The 27425-nt window shown below is 42.5% G+C and overlaps 1 protein-coding gene across 1 annotated transcript in view; it reads left to right on the forward strand.

The window, feature by feature from the left end:
- The first annotated feature begins 7815 nt into the window (after positions 1-7815).
- Positions 7816-27425, forward strand: part of LOC115791175 (NLR family CARD domain-containing protein 3-like) — a 60726-nt gene continuing 41116 nt past the window's right edge. The window contains exons 1-3 of the mRNA XM_030745306.1: positions 7816-10484; positions 10569-10676; positions 10978-11088. Of these exons, the coding sequence (XP_030601166.1) occupies positions 10396-10484; positions 10569-10676; positions 10978-11088 (308 nt within the window). The 5' untranslated portion in view covers positions 7816-10395. The remainder of the gene's footprint in view (positions 10485-10568; positions 10677-10977; positions 11089-27425) is intronic.

Here is a 27425-nt window from a genome sequence, read left to right on the forward strand (position 1 = left end):
CGACGATGCGATAGGAAGCGTAAGAGGGGATGCCGGGCAGGGCTATCAGCCAAACAAAAGGCTAACCCGAGCAGAACACCGCTTCCTTCTATCCTGCTTACTAATGTTCGGTCCTTAGAGAACAAATTGGACTATTTGAGGCTGGACTTAACAACAAAACGGGAGGTGAGGGACTGCTGTGCCATAATCTTTACTGAGACATGGCTGAATCCATCTATTTCAGACGAAGCCGTTAGCATGGAGGGGCTAACATTATTCCGGTCTGATAGAAGCAGCTCTCTCACTGGTAAAACACGGGGTGGGGGCGTCTGCATATTCACTAATAATAACTGGTGTAACAATGCAGTTAAGATCTCAAGCCACTGCTCCCCTGACGTGGAGCTGCTGACTATAAAATGTAGACCTTTTTACCTGCCTAGGGAGTTCACTGTCGTCATCATCACAGCAGTTTATATACCCCCCAGCGCAAACACCAGAGAAGCCCAAAATGTCCTCTACCATTCCATCAGTGACTTGCAATCTGAACATCCAGAGGGAGTTTTTATTGTAGCTGGAGACTTCAATCAAGCCAGTATGAAAACTGTTCTCCCTCACTTCCACCAGTATGTGAAATTTGCAACTAGGGGTAAGAACACACTGGATCAGGCTTACTGCAACATCAAAGAGGCATTCAGAGCTGCACCCCGCCCCCACCTGGGCTCCTCTGACCATCTCTCTGTGATGCTACTTCCTGCATACAAACCCCTGTTGATCAGGAAAAAAGCCACAGAGAAGCAGGTGAGGTTGTGGCCTGCGGGAGTTATGGAAACTCTACAGGACTGCTTTGCGTGCACGGACTGGGACATCTTTAAGGCAGCTGCTACTGAAAACTGTCACACTCGGGTGGATGAGTACATGGAGTCTGTGTCTGCATACATCCAGAAGTGCATAGAGGATGTTAGTGTGACTAGAAACATTGTTACACGAGCCAACGAGAAACCTTGGATGACCAGTGAGGTACGTGCAATGCTGGAAGCACGGAACAGCGCTTTTAAATCTGGTGATGTGATGGCACTTAGAACTGCTAGAGCTAAGCTGAACCGAGCCATAAAAATTGCAAAACGTACTTATGGTCAGAAAGTACAAGATTTCTTCCAGCAACCGACAAACATCAGACGTATGTGGCAAGGCATCCAGAAAATCACAGACTACAAAGCTACTCCACCCCCCTGTGAGAGCAACATAAACTTTCTCAATGAACTGAACAACCACTTTGGGAGGTTTGAAGCACTCAATACCACCCCTGTGAGGAAGTCTACTCCTCTGCCCAATGAGAAGACACTCTGTCTACACACAGCAGATGTCTGGAGAACATTGAGGAGAGTGAACACTCGGAAAGCAGCAGGCCCCGACAACATACAAGGACGGGTACTAAAGGAATGTGCTGATCAGCTGGCGGAGGTTTTCACAGACATCTTTAACACATCGCTGAGTCAGGCTGTGGTACCAACACGCCTGAAGACCGCCACAATCATACCGGTGCCCAAAAAGCCCACAATCTCCTCCCTCGATGACTACCGGCCTGTAGCACTCACCCCAATCATAATGAAGTGCTTTGAGAGGCTGGTAAAGGACCACATTACCTCCAGGCTCCCTCCCACATTCGACCCATACCAGTTTGCCTACCACCCAAATCGCTCCACAGAGGATGCTATCTCCTCTGCAATCCACCTGAGCTTAGAACATCTGGAGAGGAAAAATGCACATGTGAGAATGCTGTTCCTGGATTTCAGCTCAGCATTCAATACCATCATTCCACAGCACCTAGTGAGCAAACTAGCCCCCCTTGGCTTCAGCACCCCCCTGTGTAACTGGCTGCTGGACTTCCTCACAAATAGACCTCAGTCGGTACGGGTGGGCAATAACATCTCCAGCGTCATATCCCTGAGCACTGGCTCCCCTCAGGGCTGCGTCCTGAGCCCACTGTTTTTCACCCTGATGACCCATGACTGCTCTGCCAGGTCCACTACCACTCGCATTGTGAAATTTGCAGATGACACAACGGTAGTGGGCCTTATCCAGAATGACAATGACATGGACTACAGAGCTGAGGTGAACCACCTTGTCAGCTGGTGTCACACCAACAACCTGGCCCTGAATGTAAATAAAACCAAGGAGATCATCATAGACTTCAGGAGGAGCCGGCAAAACCATGCACCGCTTCTCATCAATCACACTGCAGTGGAAAGAGTCAATACAACCAAGTTCCTGGGGGTACAGATAACAGACTCTTTGACCTGGTCCACCCATATTGAAGCTCTGGTCAAAAGAGCTCAGCAGCGCATGCACTTCCTTCAGCGGTTGAGAAGGGCACGTCTCCCTCCTCCGATCCTCACCACTTTCTGCAGGAGCACGATAGAGAGCCTGCTGACCAGCTGCATCTCTGTCTGGGCAGGTGCCTGCAGTGCCTCAGACTGGAAGTCCCTGCAGAGGGTGGTGAGGACAGCAGAGAAAATCATTGGGACCCCCCTCCTCCGAATACAAGACATTGCTAAAAGCCGCTGCCTGTCCAGAGCTCAAAACATTTACACAGATCCCTCACACCCCCACCACGGGCTGTTCTCCCTGCTGGCCTCTGGAAGAAGGCTCCGCAGTCTTCAAAGCAGAACAGCCAGATTTAAAAAGAGCTTCTTCCTGTATGCCATCAGACTGTTGAACTCAAATTAAAATGCTGCTCCAATCTTCCTGGTGGCTCTATTCTATGGAGCTCCAGTGAAACACTTTTTTATGCAACATATCTTATATCTTATATATTATTATTGTGTATCTATCTATATATTATAGTATGTATATGTGTATGATATATATATGAAGATAGATTTATACTTAAATATGTAAATATGTATGTGTGTGTGTATATATGTATATGTGTGTGTATGTATATACATATACTCTATTTTTAACTAGGTTATTTATTTAGTAATTTTCTCTTTGTACATCACTGCTGCAGTTCCTCCAAATTTAATCCGAGCTTATAGCAACGAAATCTCGTTCTAATGCGCACTGTATGGTGCAATTTTGAATGACAATAAAGTTTGTCTATGTCTATGTCTACTTAATCTCAGCACGGGCTCTCCTCGGTCGGAGAGAGTGATGAGGAAGCCGGGGCATGATCAACAGGTTCTTTCTTCCTTTCTGTTTCTCTGTGTGTGTAACTCAGTCTTCATATGCTACTGTCTGTCTTTTTAACTATTTGTGTGCTACTAAGATGTCTAATAAACAGCCTGCACCAGAACCTGCTCAACCCTGTGATTTGTTGGTAACTATGGTTTTAATTGGGTTTTAATTTGCGGTCAAAAAGGAACATGGAGACCCCTAAAATGTATCCTACACGTTTTCAAATCACCCCGGTTTCAAGTGTTTGAGAACGCAAGCCGGTGCGTTTCTGAAACGCTCCACTCTGGACCCCGTTTCTGAAACACATCGTTTTCACTCTGTTGTTGTGTAAACGCAAGGCCGAAACACATCAAAACGAAGACGTTTCAAAATGAAAATGGTCTCGTGTAAACGGCACCACAGTCAGGGTTTTTGTTTTTGTAAATTAAAAAAAATAAATTAAAAAAATTAAATAAAATAAAAGCAAAGCAAATTTAAAAAAAAGTAAAAAGAAGAAAAGCAAATGAAAAATATAAGCAAAAAATAAATAAATAAAAGTAAATGAAAAAAACTAAAAAAAATGAAAGCAAATGAAATTGTAAATTAAAAAATAAAATTGTAAATTAAAAATAAAATTGTAAATTAAAAATAAAATGTAAAAAAAAAATTGAAAAATAAATAAAAGTAAATGCAAAAAAACAAAAAAAATGAAAGCAAATAAAACTGTAAATTAAAAAAAATAAAATTTTAAATTAAAAAATAGAATTAAAAATTAAAAATTAAATGTTAAAAATAAATAAAAGTAAACTAAAAATAAAATTTTTAAAAAGTAAAATAAAAGTAAATTAATGAAATCATCTGTTTTTTTAAAAAAAAGTTTCTGTTTTCTAGTTCCATTGATCTGTAACAGAAAATAGGCGCTAAAAAACCCCCTCCCTCCTCCTCCTCCTCCTCCTCCTCCTCCTATGTTGAGCCTCTTTGAGATCTTATCCACCCCCTCTGTGTATTACAGCTTATTACAGTATTTAAAAAAAACAAAACAATAATTTAGACTTCGGGGGCCCCACCTATGCCCCCTATTCAGGGCCTCTCTTTTTGCGGTACCACCTCTGTTTGCTTTACGTAAGATGCAGAAAAAATAACGGTCACTGGACTTCTTTAGCTTGTTGGACACATCTGTTTTTGTAAAATAAGTACCCCCCACCCCCAACCCACCCCTCTTCCGATCAATCAGTTTCGTAAATGGTCCGGACTTTTGCCGTAAGCACATCAGAGCCTGTCTCATTTATGAAAAAAAACAACTGAACCTACTAAATGCTGACAACCGTGTAAAACAAGTGATTGGCAACTTTAGTTTAGGTAAGTTACGTTTATTTCCACTTTGTATGTTTAGTTCTAGCCTCATAACTCAAAAAAATATATAGGTTATAATAGAATAGAATATAATATAATAGGTAATAGAATAGAATAAAATAAAATAAAATAGAAAAACACTATACACAAATACATATTGTTTTTCTATTTTATTTTATTTTATTTTATTTTATTCTATTCTATTTTTAGTTTTCTGTACTGAGCTGCTGTAATGCGCAAATTTCCCCGTCGTGGGATCATTAAAGTTTTATCTTATCTTATCTTATCTTATCTTATCTTATCTTATCTTATCTTATCTTATCTTATCTTATCTTATCTTATCTTATATACTTTATTAATGGGTCAAAAACTATTACTGACATTAAAAATGCCTTTTATTCAGAGAGATCTGTCAAGAGGGCTGCAGAAATTGCAACAAATATACAATTCTGTTACAATTCTATAAAGAGTAGTCAAAAAGGACTGGATTGATTATAATGTAGACTGCAGAAATTGCAACAAATATAATGTTACAATTGTATAAATTAGCCAAAAATGTCTGGATTGATTGTAATGTAGATACAATAATGCAGAGTCATAAATATATTTGCAAAACAATTTTTTTCTTTCTTCATTTTATATATAAGCCCTTTATAAATCCTGTGTACCACAGTCTATTTGACAAAAAAAAAAAATATCAGAAATCACTTTTTGGCACAACACCGGAAACCTGAAAACTCCGCTGTCGCCATGTTTTGTGTACATGCAGTGCTCATACTACCCAGACTGCTCTTCGGCATCGAGGGAGACACCCTACATCCCTGGACCTTGATTCGTCCTTTAGCGACTTCTAGCAATTTATGAGACAGCTGACGGCGAGTTTTGTTACACAAAAGTTGGGAACCAATCACCAGATTACACACAAATATACGGGCCAGCATAGATGAAAACATGTACAAGAATGTACATACTTTCTGAATAAAATCCATCATTGTTTTCTGCAGTTTACTGTGTACAGTTTCCATTTTTGGAACAATGCTTCCACTTCTTGTTGAATTTATCCCCAGCGGCTTTGGCTGCTTTCCACACCTGCTGCGCTGCACTCACAGCTTGTTCCTGTCTAATATAGATAGAGTCTAGAAATAGAGTCTTTGTATGAAGTGATGATGGCCTATTTTAGAGAATTTAATGAGGTCTTTGAAATGACCTGCCAGACCGGAGGCCATATTGCTGCAGACCACGCAATGGTGCGGTAGTGTACAAGTGAACGGGAGTTGTTGTCTCGGGCATTGGAGGTCAGGTGGCAGTGCTCAAATTACATAGTTCTGATGGACATTTACTGTTTGAAAAGTGTAGGCTGGTTGTTAACCTCCTCCCCTGTGTTGTATGGTTTGTACGCTTTGGAAAATGTCGACAATTGTGAATGATCCCTCAACGGATTGGTCATTTGTTTTTCATTTTATTAAAAAAAAATTCACACTCTACATCACAGCCATGGAAAGAGAATTATATATTTTTTCCATTTGAAATCAAGACACAAATTTGCAAAGAATAGGAAACAGAAAAATGGTCCGTCTTATTTTTCTCTATCTGAACGTTTAACACCGTTGTCAAGGAAACTGAAGGAGTGTGTCTGACAGTTTACTGTTGTCAGAGCTGTCAGGATGGCTTTAGAACCACACCCTGAAGAAACTGCACACATGGCAAGAAGGGGACTGTTTTCTACATCAGTCTCTGTGGTTATTTTTGCATTGTTATGGAGAAGAAAGGGATTCTTTCTTGCATGAGTGGACTCTGCACATCTGCATGTGGAGGTGGCAAAAGAGACAAGCATTTGCTATTCAGAAAAACAACATTCAGCTCCTTTAGAGCGGTTGATGGGAAACCCCGCCCACACGTATTTCCGGTTTATCAAAAATAAAACGACGGACCATTTTCTGTTTCCTATTCTTTGGAAATTTATGTTTTGATTTCAAAGAGGAAAAAATAAATATAATTTGTTTTACATTACATGGACTTGGAGTTTTGGAGATTTGATGTTTTTTTTAATATCCGTTTTGAAAACGAAAAACGAATAATCAATGAGTTTTTCGTTTCTAAATATTTGAAAATTAAAATAAAACGAATGACCAAAAAGTACACGGACCTGACCGCACTTTCTCCACGCTGTAAAACATCAGCGTGACGTCAAATCGTCAAAAACGAAGTTCTCTTGTTGTGAAAATCTGCTTCCACCCCTCTTCTTCCTGTCTCTCTTCGGTGAAAATAAGACTCCTTCCAGGAAGCAGCTCAGTTGTGTGTCAGTGTTTAGTGTTCATTGGAGCTTCTTTTTCTTCTTCTGTTTGCAGAAACTGTAAGTTTGCTTTGTTTCCTCCTTTAACAGTTTGTGTTCAGGGACTTTCCTCATTGTTCAGCTCATGTTTGATTTCTTCAACAACAAACTGTATTTTTGTTTCCTGGAAGACGACCGTCGTCTTTCCTTTAAAGTCAGTTTGTAATGTTTTCCTGGTTAACATCAGCTGTGTGCGGTTTAGAAACAGCACAAATCTGCCGCTCCGTAGTTCACGGTAACGGACTCACAGCTGGAATAGCGAGAACGAGTGTTTGTCCGCCATTTTAAACGTGTGGGGTCGCTGTGTAGGAACACAACTCTGTCCGCCATTTTGGGTGCGTGCGTGTGTGCTGGCTCTGCTCCAACAGGAAGTCATGTTGACTGTTGACACCCAGACGGAGGAGTCCCGTTACTGCAGTTAGACCTCTAAGAGTTTTTATATAAAGCTTAAATCTATTAGACCATTTAAAGCTGTTTACATTTACGTAATTAACAGCTCTGAGGTCTTTATGTGCACAGTAAGGCGACCAAATCCCAACAAAGTCAATGAGGGGAAAATACAAATGATCTTTATATGCTCCCATATTCTCTGTTCTCATGTGTAATAATGGTTTTCTGGTGTCATTTGGGATCCATAAATGATCGTACCTTTTTGAACCATATCTGATCATTTTAGCAGTTTCTAGCCTATTATGACACATATAACTGTTTCTCAGAATATACTGCCACTTCATTTTCTTTTTCCGCCATATTCACCAACATCTGTAAAGCTTGTAACTTTCTGGCAAATTGTGATTTTCTTGGATGGCATGGCATTAGACAGGATAGGATGGACTGTTAGAGCAGACTTCTCAAAGTATTGTTTATTACACATCTAGCTTGGATATAGATTAAGCATCCAGGCCACTTAAAAATACTGCGTCACCAGCTGTTACATTACAGGAAGTAATGTTCAGTGTTCAGTGTGTGTGCCCCCCCCCCCCCCCCCCCCCCCCCCCCCCCCTTCAGTACCAGGGGGGTCCATTAAAATCTTTTTTTATGCTTTAATCATAGATAAAAATAGGTGAGGACCACGTAGAATAAAATCCATCATTGTTGATTTTATCTCCGGCAGCTTTGGCTGTTTTCCACACCTGCTGCGCTGCACTCACAGCTTGTTCCTGTCTAATATCATCAATAGAGTCATTTTGTGAATCTATGATGGACTATTTTAGCGAATTCAATGACGCCTTTGAACTGATCTGCCAGACCTGAGGCTATATCGCTGCAGACCACAGAGTGGTGCAGTGGTGTACAAGTGGCCGAGAGGCTCACACGCGTTTGGGCATCCCTGATATAAAGATATCTACGCAGCACTAGGAGAGCATACATTTTAATCTCCTGCACTGCTACACACTCACAGTGCACAAAAAATGTATTTAAGGGCTAAAAAAGTGGATTTTGCATGATATGTCTCCTTTGAGGTACCAAGGTGCTAGGCTCCATTAGTCACACATGAGGTCCAGGTTAGAGTAAAATCAAATAAAGGCAATGGACACTCTTAAATTGGAACAGCCCAAGTCTAGTGCAAACTGAAGGTGTGTGCTCGCTTGAGAACTGCATCTGAAAGTGGGATCTCTTAAGTTCTGTTTCCAAAAACCTAATGATTGAGAGCTTATGAATCTAATAGATCAGTTTTGGAAATTCGGTGCTTGATGACTGCTTGCTAGTGCTAATGGCTGCACCCGCTTGCAAACTAGTGACGGCTATCCATTCAGATTGCTAACTGCTAAAATTCTCAGCCTGGCACAACACTGGGCAATCAACCTCTAGCTAGAACCCTGTTCACATTACAGTCTCCTTCACTAACATTTTTCCTTTGCTTTTCCTCACTTCCAGTTTGAAGTACTCTACTCAGTGGCATAATGTGGTCAAACTTATATCAAATATATTGATATTTCTTAAAAACTCGATATATCGCCTAGCCCTATTTTGAAGCAAATATCTGCTGTGAGGGTTTGATTTCTTTGTTGTTCTGATACTAAACTGAATATTTTCAGACTGATGATGCTGCATTAAGCTGCTGGAGTTTCTAACTGATATTTATGGAAAAGCAATCTATCTAGAAGTTAACCGGTAGACTGTTTGATAATGAAAGTAATTTTAGTAGCAGTTCTGGTTAGCTGTCCACATTGATCCTGAGCTTAGAGAGAATGTTACTGGATGGAAGATGCTTCTTATTAACAGCAAATCAATGTGTGTGCAGTCTAAACTAAGCAGGAATAATTATTGTGAAGTTTTGAACTGTGCTGATCCTTGTTGAATCATGGATCAGCAGAAAGGTTTAAAAATATTGTTCAGATGTGTTAAATTGGCTGAACATTAATGGACTAATGCTTCCAGTCAGAAGCCATGTTTCCATACGGAACTACTCAGAGGGGATCAACTTGACTCTGCGCAGTTTGAAGGTGTTTCAATTAGTACCTGGTACCAGGTAGCAGGTACTTTTTTTTAGTACTCACTCAGCCGGGGTTCCAAGTGATCCAAGGCGATCTGAAAATGTGATGCAGAAGAACAGCATGCCACTGATTGGCCAGGGAGTGCCGTCACTGGCGGAGTCATGAGAGCGACTCCTTCACCACAATCAAGCGCGCCATTTTTAAAACACCACAGCAAGAAAGTGGAGGCACAAAGCACCGGTTGAATCCCCAGACCGACAGTTTGCAGCACTGGTTTTGCAACTTGAGAGCCATCTGAAACACACACACACAGCATACATATTATAACCCTATACTGCCGGGAGATCACTGCTGAAGCACCTGAAAGAGAAACTGCACTTCACAACCAACATAGGGTATTACTATGGGGTTATTACAGTAATTGTTGCTGTAAGTCCGCTAACGGCGGCACTTTTGAAGTACACTGAGTCAATTATGACATGTTTGGGGGTTTAGGGTTATACTTGATGATAACCTTCATCCATTAAAACATTGTACGGGGACTTATGCATGATGATGATGATATTAAACTGGCATTAGCTGTGAGCTTGCCTCTATCTCATCTGTTGTTATGAGTTGCTTCCAAATTATGTCAAGACACTACTGCCTGCGTTGCTATATCGACTAGGGATGGCACGATACCACTTTGTCCTATACCGATATTTTATATTTGGATATCTGCTGATACAGATACAAATCAAATCTTTTTTTTTTTTTTTTTTTTGGTTTGGTCAACCGCAGACCCACAAGAAGAAGACGGAGAACTGTAATGCAGCTAATGTCAGTGAAACGCTATTTAATGGATCGGATTGTGTTTTTTTTATTTCCAATCAGTGAATGCCTCATGTGTGCTGGGCTGCACCTTCATGGCTCCATCTAGTGGACTGATAGAAGTAGAGCAGCTGATGGCAGCTTCCTCTGCCTCACTGCAGTCTGACTGCATTCAGCTGACACTGAGATGAAGCAGGAAAGAAGCAGCTGATATCTGGACACCTACATGATGAAAGGAGGATTTCAGTTGATGTGAGCATGAATGATGTGTGTTTCCTCTGCAGGTGAAGGTAGAAAGTGTGTGTGAGCTGGTGTGAATTCAGCAGCATGGATCAGTGTGAGGACAGAGAGGAGGGAGTCCCTCCCTCTAAAACCACTCTGTGTGGGGAACATGAGAGCCAGACCAAAGCTCAGAGGTGAGATGACCATCTCTAACTGTCCATGACTCTTCTCCATGTCACAGCTCAGCACTCACATCACTGCTGCATCATTATTCACAGGAACCCACCTGGACCTGGACCTGAACCCAGCTGTGTGTCCTTAAAGAGTGACTGGTCCCATTATCGCCCCGTGAATTTTAAAGGCCAGCAGCCCTCTGCTGCAGAGAGGTGAGCTGTTAATAACATGAACTCTTAGATGTCGGTTTGTGTCTGATTTAAATGAACTTGTTGTTGCTTCCTTGGCTCTAAACTGCATTTTAAAGGAAATCAGAGTGAGGAATTACTTTATTCTGTAAAACACGTCCAGCATGTACAGTATTAAACTCCCGCTGCTCAGTGTAGGACCATCACCAGTCCTGCATAGTGTAAATGAGTGTTACCTCTGAGTGTTCTTATGGTGATAACAGAAGTCTTCATTTTCATCAGCTTCTGTGGCTGGAAATGAAAGCACGTTTTTCTTCTCTAACAGGTTCTATGAAAGACCTTCTGAAACTGAACCCAGCTGTGTGTCCTTAGAGAGCGGCTGGTCCCATGATCGCCCCGTGAACTTTAAAGAACAGCAGCCCTCTGCTGCAGAGAGGTGAGCTGTTGGTAAACATCACCTCTTTGATTGCTGTCAGTTTGCTCTAATATTCTGTTGGATTTGGAGAAGCTCAGGAATGCATTCTGCTGCCTTCTGATGCAGCAGATCCACATAATGAAGTGTATGTGTGAAAATGCTGGACTGTTCCTTTAATCAGTGTCTAACAGTGTTCAGTAGCAGTGAATTCTAGGTAAGGATTCTGATATCGATGTCCCCCTCAGGGTGCTGGTAAGGAGCACAGATAGGATCCTCGATGATCTTTAGGTTCTTTAATTAGGAACATGCAGCAGCCTTTGGTGGCACATACATTGATATGTTAAGCAGGTGTGAGTGTGTGGCCTATAAAGGAAAGAAATAATCAAATCACAAATGCATGCTGTCTGTATTAATAAACTTCTTGGCATATCTACTTGTAACTCTACATTTACACAGGATGACTAGCTTATTATAACCGAAGCGTAAACACTCATAACTCCTATGCTTAACAGAGTTACCACAGCAACCACTGCACTGGATGTGGTTTGCATTAGCATGTAGCTCCTACCACTAAACAGCCTCAAATATTACAGAACTAACAACCAATAATATCACACAAAGCTAAACATGGCGTATCTACTGTGGCAAAACACGTAACGATTGTCTATGCAGCTCCTTCATGTTAAACTTAGGTTTTGTTAGCTACGCACACAATTTGAGCTGCTTATGCTGCTAACATGTCAGGCTCCGTGTCAGACTAATCAAAGTGTTGCACAGTTCTGACCTAAAGAAGACACTTCCCCATGGTCGCCTCTAGATATCTCTCGACACCTTAATACACCCTGAATGTCTCTTAGTGCTACAACTCACTGCCTTTCCAACAAACAGTGTGTGTATGAGAGTGATGTAATGTCCATGTGTGCATGCTGACAGAGACTGTGCTGCTCTGACCCCCCCCCCCCTCCTCCTTTCAGGGCGGAGCCTGCTGGAGTGCGATGGCTGATCCCAGGTCTGAGGAAGTGTAAGTGTGTTTTTAATGTGATTGATGAAAACAAAGCAGCACACATTCAACCATCTTCAAACTGTCACATCACTCATTCACATCTCTGATGTCAGGAGTCATCATCAAAGTGTCAATCAATGAACAGATGATGGATCAATAACTGCAGCTGGATTGTGTTTGTTCTCTCCATCAGATTCCTGTCAACTCACAATCGACACAAACACAGTGAACAGAAGACTCAAACTGTCTGACAACAACAGGAAGGTGACACGTGTGAAGGAGGTTCAGTCATATCCTGATCATCCAGACAGATTTGATTACTGGGAGCAGCTGCTGTGCAGAGATGGTCTGACTGGTTGCTGTTACTGGGAGGTCGAGTGGAGCGGAAGAGTTTATATATCAGTGAGTTACAGAAGAATCGGCAGGAAAGGAGACAATGAAGACTGTCTCTTTGGACTGAATGATCTGTCCTGGAGTCTGAGCTGCTCTGATGATGGTCCTCGTTCTGTCTGGCACAACAACAGAGAAACATCCGTCTCCTCCTCCTCCTCCCCCTCCTCCTCCTCCTCCTCCTCCTCCTCCTCCTCCTCTGTCTCTAACAGAGTAGCAGTGTATGTGGACTGTCCTGCTGGCACTCTGTCCTTCTACAGAGTCTCCTCTGACACTCTGATCCACCTCCACACCTTCAACACCACATTCACTGAACCTCTTTATCCTGGGTTTAGAGTTTCATACAGTTCCTCAGTGAGTCTGGTCAGGTTCCTCAGTCTCCCTGTGGTCCCTGAGCTGAGTGTAAAGAGCGTCCTCCTGTCAGAGAAACTCTGACTGTTGAACAGATAGTTCAGTCTGTACATGTCTGTCTCTTTCACTCACAAACACGTTGATATAACCACAGTTTGTTAGCAAGTGAAACTATAAGCAATCATTCAGTACCTGAAGGACCCTTCTCCATCAAAATATTTATTAATCCCTGATTAGTGACTAAATATAGACCTGCAGTAGAAACGTATTTAGGAGAATGCTTGTGAATATAAAGCATTATAACATTACGCTCACGCAGCCCGCAGTGTTTCAACATAAACACTGATGACGCAGCAGTCAGCTGATTTACTGCAGTCTGTCTGCACAAAGAGGCGGAGCCGGCGATGGAGTGGACTAAATGTTTTTCTAGCATCCAGATGAAGCTTTTTCGTCCCTGTAACCTCCATTAAACCTTTACTGGGAAACAGCTGGAGGTCCTTCATCAACCACCTGATCAGCAACATGAAGAACAGAGAACTTTGTAGCTGCTCCATCCACCCTGTTTGTTTCACACAGGGAAAAACTGCAGTACTGAAGTTAAAATATGCAGATGAACTGTTAATATGAAAAAAGTATTTCTTATCCAGTTACTTGGGTAATCAATGGAATAATCAATACAATACCTGATTGCTAAAATAATCAATAGATGCAGTCCTAAATTGTATTAAATTAAAATATATTATGGAGTGTGAACCTTAGATTTCTCTTATCTGTGATGTTTTTTATCACAGATAAGTTTTTTATCACTGTTTTTTATCTGTGATGTTTCTTTATGTACTCAAGCCTACACTCTATGCTGCAGGCAGAGTTTGTGTCAGCTGTCTCTGTGTAATCAAATATGTTCATTACAGATGGGTCTGGATATACACAGTAATATAGTGTGATTAGAAATGTATTCAGAGCAATAGTAGAGACAAGGATGGGGGGTCATATTTGTTTATTTTTTTATTATTATGTTTAGTTGATTGATCTTTAGTTCAGTATTTTAGTACATATTCTACCTGCGATCTGCTGGGGGGGGGGGGGGGGGGGGGGGGGGGGGGGGTGGCTTATGTGTGTATAAAAATCAAATCACATTTTAACTTTAGCTAAATAAACACAAAAAGCTGTTCTCCTGCTCTTGTATAACCTTTGCTTGTTAAATAAATCTTAAGTGGGTTCATTTTGACCTCCTGAACAGGCAGAAGACTTTATGTTTTTGTTTGATTAAAAACCTTTAAGGTTCCTTGTTTCCAACATTGAGTATTTGGTGGGATTTGCATGCAAACTATTCCAGGTTGGCTTTTTCCCATGTTTTTAAAGTGATTGTGGTTATTGTTGTTATCAGTCTCTCCACATGCTCTGAGTCAATCTTGGAAGCTGTGATTTTCACAATAAGAACACATTTGGATTTTTGCTTTTATTTTTACCTCAAATTATGAGAACAAACAAAAATGAATAAGCAGGCATGCAACAGTACTCAGTGTATAAAATAAAATATTAAATACGTTCAGCATTTCCCATGTTTGTCATTCTATAAAAGCAGCTGCTTTCAAACACTGATCCACAAACCAGAGATAAGGGAGACTGAGCAGCTCGGCCTGTGATGTCACCAAAAGCAGTCCTAACAAACCATCTAACGTGTTTTATTTATTTATTTATTGTCTGCTGAAAGCTGTCAAATGCTGGTGTTAATAATTACAGCAAATCTAGCTCCCACTCTGAGCAATGTAAACAATTCATGTGGGTCATATTTTTCCTTTTATCAGGTATTTAAAACATCTTAAAACACTATGTCTGTGTAGATTCTCAGTCATCCAGGTCATAGTAGTCTCTGGAGCTTGAAAAAGGCGACTGGACTTTTTTTTTGTTTCTTGAAGACGTTTCACCTCTCATGACCCACGCCCCCTTCACACCTGGGCACATGTGTTCACGCACATGATCAATAGAGGGTCATAACCACCTCCAGGGGACTACGCCCACAGGGGTTTAAATACCTGGGTCTCTCCACCATTTGGTTGAGAACTGAAGAAGCCTTTCGGATGAGAGGTGAAACGTCTTCAAGAAACAAAAAGAAGTCCAGTCGCCTTTTTCAAGCTCCAGAGACTATCTTAAAACACATTTATACTCTTTGGCCTTCGTGTTTCTCCTGACTAAATGTGATCGTCTCAGTGTGGAGCTCCATCTGAAGGTTATAAATCAGTCTGTAATGTTTTCCTGGCTAACACAAATCTGCCACTCCATAGTTCATGGTAACGGACTCACAACTGGACCGGCCTAGTGTGTGCACCACTTTACTGTGTATTAGTGTAAGTGTGAGTGATTATCAGCAGCAGCAACAGAGTCGTTACTGATGGCTGAAGGCAGCGTTTCCTGCCTCCATCAGTCTGTGAAGGAGGTGGAGAGGAGCTGCTGCTCTGCCACTCACTGATGCACTGAACGTGGCCAGAGAGCCGCAGGAGAGTCTGGGAGCTCCGGTGTGTTAGTAACACTGTGGGTAGAGTGGGTACAGGGGTTATGGCACACTTTATAAAGTCAGTATTTATTACAGATGTAGCATAGATACAGCTTTAACACGCAGAGGTCTGATTAAAACTACTGCGTCACAAACTGTTGGCTCTGCTCCAACAGGAAGTCATGTTGACTCCACCCAGACGGAGCAGTCATGTTACAGTGACTGAAGTCTTGTGTGTTAATGTCCCGTGTTTACATACGGTGCCAGCCACCATTAAAAATAAATAAATAAAATACAGCAGGTTCCCATCTGGGTCCTCAGTCTTTGTTGTGGTCAGTCCCTCAGATATTATTTGGGTCAAAGTGCAGATGTTGCCAATGCTGTTCAGTCACTATATTTCTGTCTGAGAAGTGGAAGATGGAACAATTTATAGCAAATATTTTGAATATACTGATACTAAACATTTTTTAACCTCACTACAGGAAGTGTGCTCTGCAGCTGTGTGTACATATGGACTCTTCTTTTTTATATTAAAGTGTTGGAGGAATGAGACCAAGTCAAACACTCAGAAATCCTCAGTGAGACATTAAAAATAAACACAAAGAACTCTTATTGTGAAACCACCTTTGTCTCTTCCATCCATGTAAGCTGTAACTGAGTCCTGACGTTCATGTGTTCATTGTTAGTTTTCATGAGCTTTGTAAACATGTACAGCAGGTTAGTTAAATTTACTGGACAGTTTGAAGCAGGTGAATTACACAGAGTAAACTGTTTGTATTTGTTCTGAGCTGAAGTTTATTAATATATTCATTTAGTATTTATTTGATTGACATGCTCTTTAAAAAGTATTCAAACTGGTGTACCACAGAGATAAATACCAGTTCAATAGAGAATATCAGAGTTGAGCAAAGTCTTGAGCCACCACTCATTTCTTTGTTAAACTAAATAACTAAATTATTTTGTTGTGTGAGGTATTGTGCTGTTTGTTGTACTTGTTATTAGTAGGTTCTAAAAATATATTTTACCAGTCTGAAATGAAATTATCTAAATAATTTGTAAAATACTTATTTGGCAAAATCTTTAAATTATTATTATTTTTTTTTAATAAGCGTGTCCTGTCCAGCTGTGTGGCACTCAGAATTGTTGTCTGAATTTAAAGGTAAGGCCCAACAAATTTGCTTTCACAAGCGGAGCATTACGGCTTTTGCCATGATGTTCCCCTTGTTATAAATATGAAACTTTATTAACCATTGCTTTGGGTTTCTTTGAAGTATAATGGACACAAAGACAAGAGAGAAAAGGAAAAAACAGAGATAAAACAAGTCAACACCCTTGAAGTCTGCCTCGAGACCTGCGGAAAAACACAATCCACAACAGACAGCATATGCAGTATATAATAACAGTTATAACTTCAATGGAAAGTACCCAGTACAAGGTAATGGAAGAGAATACAAGAGATTATTCAGTGGAAACCACAACCCAACTGAGTGTATCTGACAAACACCTGAATCTAGACATCTGTGCGTATATGTGTGTGTGCTTGTGTCTATAAGGTTCCTCCCTAAGAATGTTTGATAGTAAGTGTGGGGGCCTACAGATCCACCCCCCAGGACACGTGGATGGCATGAGGAAGATCGGAGCCACACACACACCCAGTGGCCCCCCAAGCATGGAGCCCCGGGAGATCCCCACAGGGACAACAAGACCCCCCCCAAGAGGGCAGCAGGGGCAAGCCCCAGGTGACCCCTGACAGCCACGATGCAGGAGTCCCCAGGGGCCACAGCGACGAGCCCACAGATACCAAGAGCCACCCACTCACCGGCAGGCAGAGCACCAGCCACCAGAGGGGAGTGTGATGGGGGAAAATAGACCCATATTTTAATGGGGGGCCCAAGATGATCCAGGAGAGGGGGCAGCCCAGAACCCAATCTAACAAATAAACAGCCACACACAAACTCAGTCACCCATTTCCACTCATATGTTCACATACAGACATTCATCTCCACTCGCCCAACATAAACACACACAAAAATGGACGTCATACACTCACTATACTCCCAGGTCCAGGTAATGTCCCCCCAAAAGGGGAACCTGTTCCCGGACCCAGGAGATGATCCCCTTCTCTCCAGGGCGGAGAAGTGCAGACAGCCCAACCCACTGCAGCAGCAGCAGAGTAGCCCTTTGGCCAGGACGAGAGCCTAGCACCATCCGAATGCCGGCCCTGACCCCATCCAGAGATGGGACAGGAAGAGCCCACACAGTCCCACCCCCAGGGAACCCTAATCCCAGCCCCACAATACCCCCCACCCCCACAAGCCCAGAGGTAACCCCAAAGGACCACCCCCAACCAGCGTACAAACATGCCCCCAAACACAAACTTCACAGTACACTCTGACATCCCCCCGATGGCGTGATGAGCAGGGCAAGAGACCAAGGAGCTCGCCAAGCTGCCCAGCCCACAGCAGCAGCCCCAGGCCACCCATGAACCCGCACCAGCCAGGAACCAGCACATGAGCCCACCCACCGATCTCGGCCACGTACAACCCGCCAGGAGCCCCCACACCACCCCAAGGTGCACTCCACCATCTCACTCGCCTGACAGCGACCGCAGCCTGGTCCCAGACCAGGGGCTAGAGCAGCAGGAAGACACAGCAGAGGAGGGCTGGCTAAGCACACCAAAGACCACGCACCCGACCCATCCCACACCACAGACCTGAAGGTGTCCAAGCAAATCGGCAGCACACCCAGCGTACAGTGATATTTTCTAGGTAATGGTGCATGTCGAACTCACCATAAAAAACATATTTACATCTAAACTGCATATAATATGAGGAAGAGCTGAGAATTAAAACTTACACTTACTCTGAATTGCCTTCCGACTAACAGCTGTTAGGGTCTAGTCTGTCATATAAAAGCATCATAAGGGCAGACTGCAGCATTACTGTGACGCTATGAGGCTTCAAATTTGGAAGCACTTCAAATGTCCTGTGGGCGGGACACTGCCAGTTAACAGGTTAAAAAGCCACCAAACTCCAACAAGACAACCAGCCGGGAGTACCTGCACAGCCGCAGACAGCACACCTTGGCGACCCAGAGCGCACCCCCACCCCAACAAAGGAGGGAACCAGCCCACCCAGTGCGACCTCCACAGCGAAAGTACACCATGCAAGAGGGGTGAACGTCCAACGCACCTAAACAACCCAGGAACCACGGTGCAGAATCACCAGTGCGACAGCCCTGGATCTAACACCCCCACCCCCACCCCCCACCTGTAGAATATTCACTGTGCAATGTGCACACAGTAATATTGAGCCTTCACAGATGCCATAGTTCTGGGTTTTGCACATGTGCGCTGGGGGTTACGTTGTTGTTTATGTCCTGCCCTTGGTTGCCACTGGCTACTGTTATGTAAGCTTGCGACTAGCAGTCATCATTAAAAAAGAACCAAGTTAACAGCCCTGTGATGAAACCCTTTGTTGCCACAACACACAACATGGTGTCAGAAGCCCTGGACTTCAACGATTTTGTGGACAATTTTGTGTTGTGAGTACATCTGTGCGGCACCATTGTGCTTTTCACAACATGGCGGACTGCTTCAGACGGCCCGACCCGCTAGTATTTGATGGCAATATAGCGAAGAACTGGCGCGTATTTGAGCAAGAATATGACATCTTTATCGTAGCGGTGCACTTGGACAAGCCGGTGCGGACTCAAGCCTATATACTTGTGAATCTGGCCGGGCCTGAGGCTGTTGAACGTGAACGATCATTTGTGTATGCAGCTGCGATACGGGCGCCCGGCAAAGAAGGGGAAGAAGGACGTGTCCTGGTTCCCGTGGAATCCAGGGATTACCCCACATGCCTCAAAAAGAAATTTCGTGAAATATGCAACCCTCAGACGAATATCACCGTGGAGAGACACAAATTCAACACACGTAACCAAAAGGCTGGTAAGACTGTTGAATCATATATCAGTGATCTGAGAATAAAAGCGAAAACTTGCAACTTTGGTTGGCTTTATGAGGAGCTCATCAGAGACAGATTGGTCTGTGGCATTGATAATGACCATCTCAGGAAAGTGCTGTTATGTGATTGTGATCTAATGCTCGCCAAAGCCATTTCAATATGTCAGATCCATGAGATGACTGAGGAGTATAACAAAACCTTAACGTCACCACGTACTCCCACCACACCTGTAGATGTGGTTCAACTCACAAGTGGAAAGAGAGGAGACGCTGACAAGATCAGGTCTGACAACAAAATGAACAACACCACACAGTTCATTACTAACTGCAGTAATTGTGGTGGTAGTCATGTGGAAAAGAGGAACAAATGCCCTGCCTTTGGTCAACAATGTAATGCATGTAAGAAGATGAACCACTTTAGAAAGTGTTGCAGGTTGAGGCCACAGATTGACAGGCATAGACAGAGGCAGTCTGTCCACCAGGTGGACACTCAAAGCACAGAAGGTAGTGACGATGAGACTTACTATGTCAATGGCGTTGCACTGGATATACCTGTTGACTCAACCAATGCGCAGAGTCATGGAAAGGATGAGGTCTTTGCCACAATAAAAATTAACGATGATACAGTTGAGATGAAGGTGGACACAGGTGACAAATGCAATGTCCTCTCAGCAGAGACTTCTGAGCATGTAAGATGAAATGAACAATTACAGCCCTGCAGCAAACCCACCACCCTCGTAGCATACGGTGGCAGCAAGATTGAAACCTCTGGATTTGCCAACCTATGTTGCCATCTAGGGACCAGAATTAGGTGTAATCACACCAGTCTCAGACCCCACTAATTGGGTGTCGTCTATGGTCGCCACCAACAAAAAAGACAAACAAGAGATCAGAATATGTATCAATCCCAAAGATCTAAACACTGCCCTAAAAAGACCACATCACCCAATGCAGGCAGTAAATTATGTTGCGTCACAAATGTCCAATGCCACTGTATTCTCAGTTTTGGATGCTAAAAACTCTTTCTGGCAGATCTCACTGGACCGTAAGTCATCCCTGCTCACCACTTTCAGCAGTTGTTTTGGTCGTTACAGGTTCCTACGGATGCCATTCGGGATTAGCTCTGCGAGCGAGGTGTTCCAGTGCACCATGGAGCAAATATTCACTGGATACCCCTGTGCCATCATCGTGGATGACATACTCGTTGGAGGCAAAAACATTGAGGAACATGACGCCAACCTAAGAAAAGTACTCAACCGAGCCAGAGAGGTAAAATTAAGACTGAGCCCTCTCAAATGCAAGTTCAGACTGAACCAGGTCAGTTATGTTGGGCATGTGTTCACTGCTCAAGGCTTGAAAACAGACCCATCAAAAAACAAAGGCTATAAGTGACATGCCTGTGCCAACGGACATCTCAGGCTTACAAAGGTTTCTCGGATTGGTCAATTACCTCGGAAGATTTATACCTAACTACAGAGAAATCACTGCGCCACTCCGACAGCTCACACACAAAGACACCGAGTGGTTATGGGAGGAACAGCAGCAGTGTGCTTTTGAAACATTAAAGGAGCACATGTCAAACCCTCCAGTGCTCTCTTACTACAATGTACGCAAACCTGTCACACTCACCTGTGATGCCTCACGGTATGGACTTGGAGCAGCATGCATGCAGGAAGGCAACCCAGTGGCCTATGCTTCACGCACCCTGACAGACACTGAAACAAGATTTGCCCAAATCGAGAAAGAGCTGCTACCCGTTGTTTTTGCATGCTCAAAATTTCATGACTACATCTATGGCAAACCAATAACTGTGGAAACTGATCACCAGCCTCTTGTGACAATAATAAAAAAGTCCATCCATGCAGCACCTGCCAGATTGCAAAGAATGACGATGAAGCTTCAAAAGTATAACATCAACCTTGTCTACAAAAGTGGCAAACAGATGCACTTAGCTGACATGTTGTCAAGAGCACCGAGAAGCTCCACAGCCCGGCTTGCAGATGAAGTGGATGATTTCGATGTAATGTCTGTGAATTACGTGTCTTCAGCTCGCTTGGAGGAATTAAAGGAGCACACTGCCACAGATATGACCCTTCAGACACTCAGCAGCATCATCAAACACGGGTGGCCCACCAAACAGCATGCTCTCCCACATACAGTACGTCCCTACTTCCCTTTTAGGGATGAACTTGCTATAGAGGATGGTATTGTGATGAAGGGACAGAAATGACTGTGAGTATCAGGATACTAGCACTATCTCAAAAAAACACACCACCCTCCCACAGACACAACAGGACATGGACTCTGAGCATTGTAGGGTCCGAATTCCAGCTAATGATTCATCCTTAACCACAGACAACAATCTCTACAGAACACGCTCAGGCCGTGACAGTAAGCCCAATCCTAAATACGGTGTTAACACACCTGATCAATCTAGGAACACCTGAATGCCTCAGACCGGCAAACTGCCCAAACCTCTGCTTTTATGAAGGTGTTCATGTTCGCTGATGATCAGGTAATCAAGTGCATTTGATTAGCAGCGCCTGGCTGCTCCTTACCCTCAGGAAGGGTGTACTTAGTTTTTCACACACAGTTTCGGCATTTTGGTTTAGTTTTGGTTAAATAAATGACACGGTGTAAAATAACGTGTTGTTGATTTAAGGACACAGTTAAATAATTTTAATACGTGATGAGAACCAAATGATTTTTTTCATTATGTATCTTTTTTACCATGACTGTATTTGACAGGAGTTGGAGGAGGACAGGAACATTATATTTTCCAAACTATTCCATCATAAAAACCTGAAATCTAACAGCTGACTGGGGACCTGTTCAGGAAGCAGGTTTGGCTAACAGCTCTGAGTTTGTTTGAATTGGCAGGTTTTCTTCAACAGACTCTCTCTGACTCCTCCCCTCCTGCTGCACCTGAACTGGCTGACACTCCGATCACAGGGAAATTTTGGATCATTCAAAGCAGTTTATTTTGTATCAACACAATCACCTTATTTAAATAGTTTATCCTCTAAATGATACTAAAATATTTAAAATCTATAAAAGCTGAGACATTTATTGTCACACGTTTGCCTTTAGTGATAAAATTTTACATTCATTAAAAACTTGGAAAGCTGCCCTGTTTTGTTTTGTTTTGTTTTTTTTTTCACTTCCATGGGAAACTGTTACTATGACCGAACCCATATTAACAGTAACTCAGTGAAATATCTGCTGTGGCTGTAAGAGACCATCAGCTAGTGAAGGTGAAAGCTGCAACTACATCAGATTCCACCAGGTAACAAATTTCCACTTTTATCTTGCCTTTACGTTTAAACTGTTTTTCTAGTTCTGCTCATGTAAACAAACTAAAAATATATATTTAATCCCAAACCTTTGCTTTTGGGATTCAGAGACATTTGTCAGTTTGTCTGGGGGACTGTGGCTGCCGTTTTAGGGTGTCTATATGTTGCCCTGGTTGTTGGTGGTGGGGGCTTGTGTAGATGCTCTTGTGGTCTTAGGGTGAGCGGGCTAGGGGGCCCGTGGTGGTGGGTGCTTGCCCCGGGCCGTGTGGCTGGCCTCTTCTGTGGGGTGCAGAGTCTGGAGCCCTGGTGCTTGGACCACTCAAAGTGCTACAAGTCACACAGACCTTCATTCTGTACACTTCAAGCTCTTGATCTTCTTCACTTCTTCACAAAGCCTTTAATTGTCATTCATTCCCAGCATTAATTTGAGTCCTGGTTTCCAGCTCAGAACCCCCACCCTGACTCCACCACTGAAGGAGTCTGCTTCTTTATGATCCAGAGACGGCTGATGGTCCGGACTCGAACCTGGACCTGCACCTCTGCTGCTTTACACTCATGAAAACCCACATGTCTCCAAGTCACCTTTAAGCTGAGTTTCTGTCTGTGCTTTTCAGAGTTCAGAGGACTTCAGAAGTCAGAGATTTGCAGGTTTTACAGCCTGAGAGACTTTCAGCTCTGCTGTCCTCTGTGTTTGCTGCTAGCATCCAACAGGAGCTGCCTTTGTTTTAGTGTCTTCCTGCTGAGACAGATCTCAGTGCACTGTAGAGGCTGAACGTCCACCTTCATTCATGCTGCATCTGTTACTTTAATGCAGCACAAACAGTGAATGTATCTAAGACTGACTGAGCTCTGATTCTGAGCTTCATTTTTTCTCTTTTTAATTGGAGTCATACAGATCTTACACCCTGTTTTTATTGTGGTATACACACCAGAAAATGTTTGTGCTGTTAAGCTGTGTTGATCCAACGCTTTGAATGAGACCTGCAGACATGTTTGACCCTGCTGCTGAAACCTCTGCTCAACTCCTGTGAGCTGAAAGAGATTTCAGCTGCACAGTGAACCCATATCTAATAAAATATAGAAAGAAATACTCATCAAATGTCCAATAAAAATAACTAAGCCAACAAACTAAAAAATGTATATCAACAAAGTGCCCACTAAAATATTAATAATATTATTATTTCAAATAAATATAAACCTGTAAAAAAGATCAAATTATACAAATTTGCTGTGAGTCTGAGACCGATGTGAGTCTCATATGACTCACATCAGTCAGGATGAGTAAACAAGGTCCCATGACCCCCACCCCCCACCCCCTCTGTACTGAGGGTAAGTGTCCATTCATATGTGCTTGCTGCCCTCTAGTGGCCACAAATCGTCACTGACGCTCTTCACATTAAAACAAACAAAAGCAGCCAATAAAGACTCTAAAAGGACTTGAAGGCAATGAAAGTTGAATAGAATAGAATAGAATAGAATAGAATGCCTTTTATTGTAATTATACAGGATGTACAATGAGATTGGAGGGCCACTCCTGTTCAGTGCCATGCAACAGAAAATCAAATTCTCTAAAATAAAAAATAAAAATATTATAGTCTAGTATAATCAAGAAATATACAGAAAATAAACAATGTATAAAATATACAAAAAATAGAATGTATAAAAATATATACATACATTGGTGCATCTGTACATTGTAAGAAAAGTAAATAAGTGCATACATATAATAATGAAGATGATAAATATTGCACTAGTGAATGAATACTGGATATTACCAATATAGGAATGTTAGATATTGTTCAGTATGAATAATCTAATATTGCACAGAGATGTGGGTGTTGCACAGTTACAGTGGGTGAGTGTGTGAGTTCAGGGTGGTGATTGCTCTGGCGAAGAAACTGTTCTTGAGTCTGTTTCTTCTGGCTTTGATGCACCTGTAGCGCCTGCCAGAGGGCAGCAGGTCCTGAAGCCTGTAACCATCCACAAAGATCCTCTGGTGCTCTCTGAAAGTCTTAGTGAGGGTTCATACATGCAGTTCTCACTTCTACTGTTTGCCCACAGTGTCCACACCACTGAGCTGCTGTGCCACAGACATTAATGACATTAATGTTACCCTGGTTTTCTCAACAAAAAGGTTTTTAAATTAAAGCAGAAAATAATCTCTGTGGGAAATAAAAGTTTATGACCTCCTCTAACATGACAATCTCCACAAATGCTGAGACTCTGCTGTTTTCTGTGAAAGGCTATATAAATAAAGTTTGATTGATTGATTGATTGTGTCATGGGTTGGTTGGTCACAGTAATTAAAACTGTATGAGAACTCTCATTGTAACCGTGCTGTCATGTATTTGACCTTTGACTTTCCATTATGAGGCAGAGCCGCTGAGGAGATCCAGCCAAACTTAGATTTAGAGCTCATGACCTCAGTGAGTCACAGGTGACGACCTTAAAGATGAGTAACAGCTCTGACATCAATGTTAATGTCTGAAAAATATTGATTAGTGACCAGCACAGCTCTGATGGCACTAATGTCTACTTCTTCAGTGGAGCTGGTTTGTGGCCCTCTGGTGGTGAGAAGATGAACTGCAGGAGGTGGATGGACTGGGCCGTTACTATGGTAACACTGCTCTCCAGTGCACACTGTCAGGAACTGAAACCTCACAAACTCCAGATGTTCACTATAGAGTCTGAATTTAAAAAAAAGAACTGTTTGTATGCAGAGAGCAGCGATTTCAGAGTTTAATGTTCAGCACAGAGTGATGCGTGTCTGTGGTTAACCTCAAAAACATTCCCAGGAGTCTCTTTGAGTCCAAACTGATCTGTTTGTGATGTTCCTGATTGTGGAGGCGTCCTTGAACGCCTCTCTGGGAGTTTCCTTCATTGCCAAAGTTTCACTTCACTTTCCTGAACTTCGTGTTTCTCCTGACTGATGCTGACCGAGTGAAGACGGAGTCATCCGTGAGGTATTTATGAGATTCAGGCGACTTGCTGTGATTTGGAGATAAAAGTCAATTCATGTAATTTGTTAAAGTTGTGTGAGGAGGAATGAGAGTTTGGAGAGCTTCCTGTTTGATTGATACAAATGTGTCTGTGTGGGTCTCATCATCCAGGGCAGAGCTGGAGCCTGAATAAAGGGAGGAAGGGTTTGAGAACTGAAGGAAACTTTCAAATTTCAAGTCAATAACACAAAATTTTGAGTTACAGATGACGATTTATTGATTTATTTTAGTGGCAGAAACAAGCTTCCATAGCCACAGATATGGGGAATATCTGTTAAATGTAAATCATAAAAACTTGTAAGTGTTCATTTTTGCCTGGTTGAAAATGACACATCCAAAAAAAAAAAAAGAAAAACAGAGCTGTTTACTTTCTGTTGTGTTTTATACTTTATATTAAATGTTTTATAGCTCAAAAAAAGAGAGAAAAAGTGAAACAACTTTCTTTTGTAGACTTTGTCCAAAAGTTTCAACTTTTACTTTGAAGGTTGATGTCGCAGCACAGCAGTGTGGTGGTTAGCACTGTTACCTCACAGCAACAAGGTCCTGGGTTTGATTCCACCTCGGCTCGGGCCTCTCTGTGTGGAGTTTGCATGTGTCTGTGTGGGTTTGCTCCCACAGTCCAAAGACCTGCAGTTACTGGGGTCAGGTTAGCTGGTCACTCTAAATGGCCCACAGGTGTGAATGTGTGGTTGTTTCTCTGTGAGCCCTGTGACAGCCTGCTGACCTGTACAGACTGTATCCTGCCTAGAAGTGAGGACTGAAGTTTAATCAGACGTGTGTTCAGCTGTGAGACCAGCAGCAGCTATAAAATGTTTGAAAAGGTTTGATTCTGCTGTACAAACCTGTACAGGTGGAGATGGAGGCTACGAGCCTGACTGCTCAGCACTGCCTTTGTTACCTGTTGGAGTTCAGAGGCTGCTGATCTCAGGTCTGCTCACTCTCAGCATCATCACTCTGGCTCCTTTACTTTCTGCTGACCTGGAGTCTGTGCAGATGTTTGCAAGGAGCTGATGTTCTGAAGCTGTCACCGAGCTGTTTTTCATACATCTGTGTTCCTCTAAAGCTGAAGACCGCTGCACCATTTTCCTCCTCCCTGCACACTAACTTTAAGTTCACGTCTGCCCTCTGAGTCCTGCATTTTGGTCCACACCCACCCAGCCGCCTTCACAGAAATACTTCACTACAGTCCTGCATTTAGAGAATTACATTTTAATTTATTGTTCCACACTTTTATTATGTTATGCGCATTAAGCTGTTTATATTAATGTAAATGTCAGCCTCTAACTACACAGACTCCAAGTGAGTCCATGTAGTTAATAATTTTAATAACAGGAGTTCTGATCAGTGCTTCTGCTTTGAGCTATAAATATATCTGCAGCAGCTCTGAGAACTTCCTCTATCAACGGTTTTCTGTATCTTCCTCTAAATTCCTGATCCTGGTCACCATCTTTCTGCAGGCCTGTTGTGTCCTGTTAATGTTGGTTTGAATAGAAACGATTCTGCAGGTCATGAGTTTGTGGTCAAGTCATGCAGGAACCTGAAGTGTGGAAAATCCCTCACACGCTGCATTCAGGGTCAGCCAGAAGTCATCTGCAATAACTGAGTAGATGGTAGGGATGAATGATGTACCCTAAAATCACAGTATTTTAGGTAGTGATATTTCTGAGAATACAGAAAAATAAATGATTAACATTAAAGTGTGATTATTACAGCTTTCAGGTCAGTGAGCTGCTGTCACTGATGACAAACTACCAAATTCTAAATATGGATCTACTGTCACATTAGATTAGATTCAACTTTATTATCATTGTACACAAGTACGCAAGGAAAAGTACAGAACAGCCATCAGTGTCACCCATGGTGT

The sequence above is a fragment of the Archocentrus centrarchus genome, chromosome 2, assembly GCF_007364275.1.
Source record: "Archocentrus centrarchus isolate MPI-CPG fArcCen1 chromosome 2, fArcCen1, whole genome shotgun sequence".
NCBI lineage: Eukaryota > Metazoa > Chordata > Actinopteri > Cichliformes > Cichlidae > Archocentrus > Archocentrus centrarchus.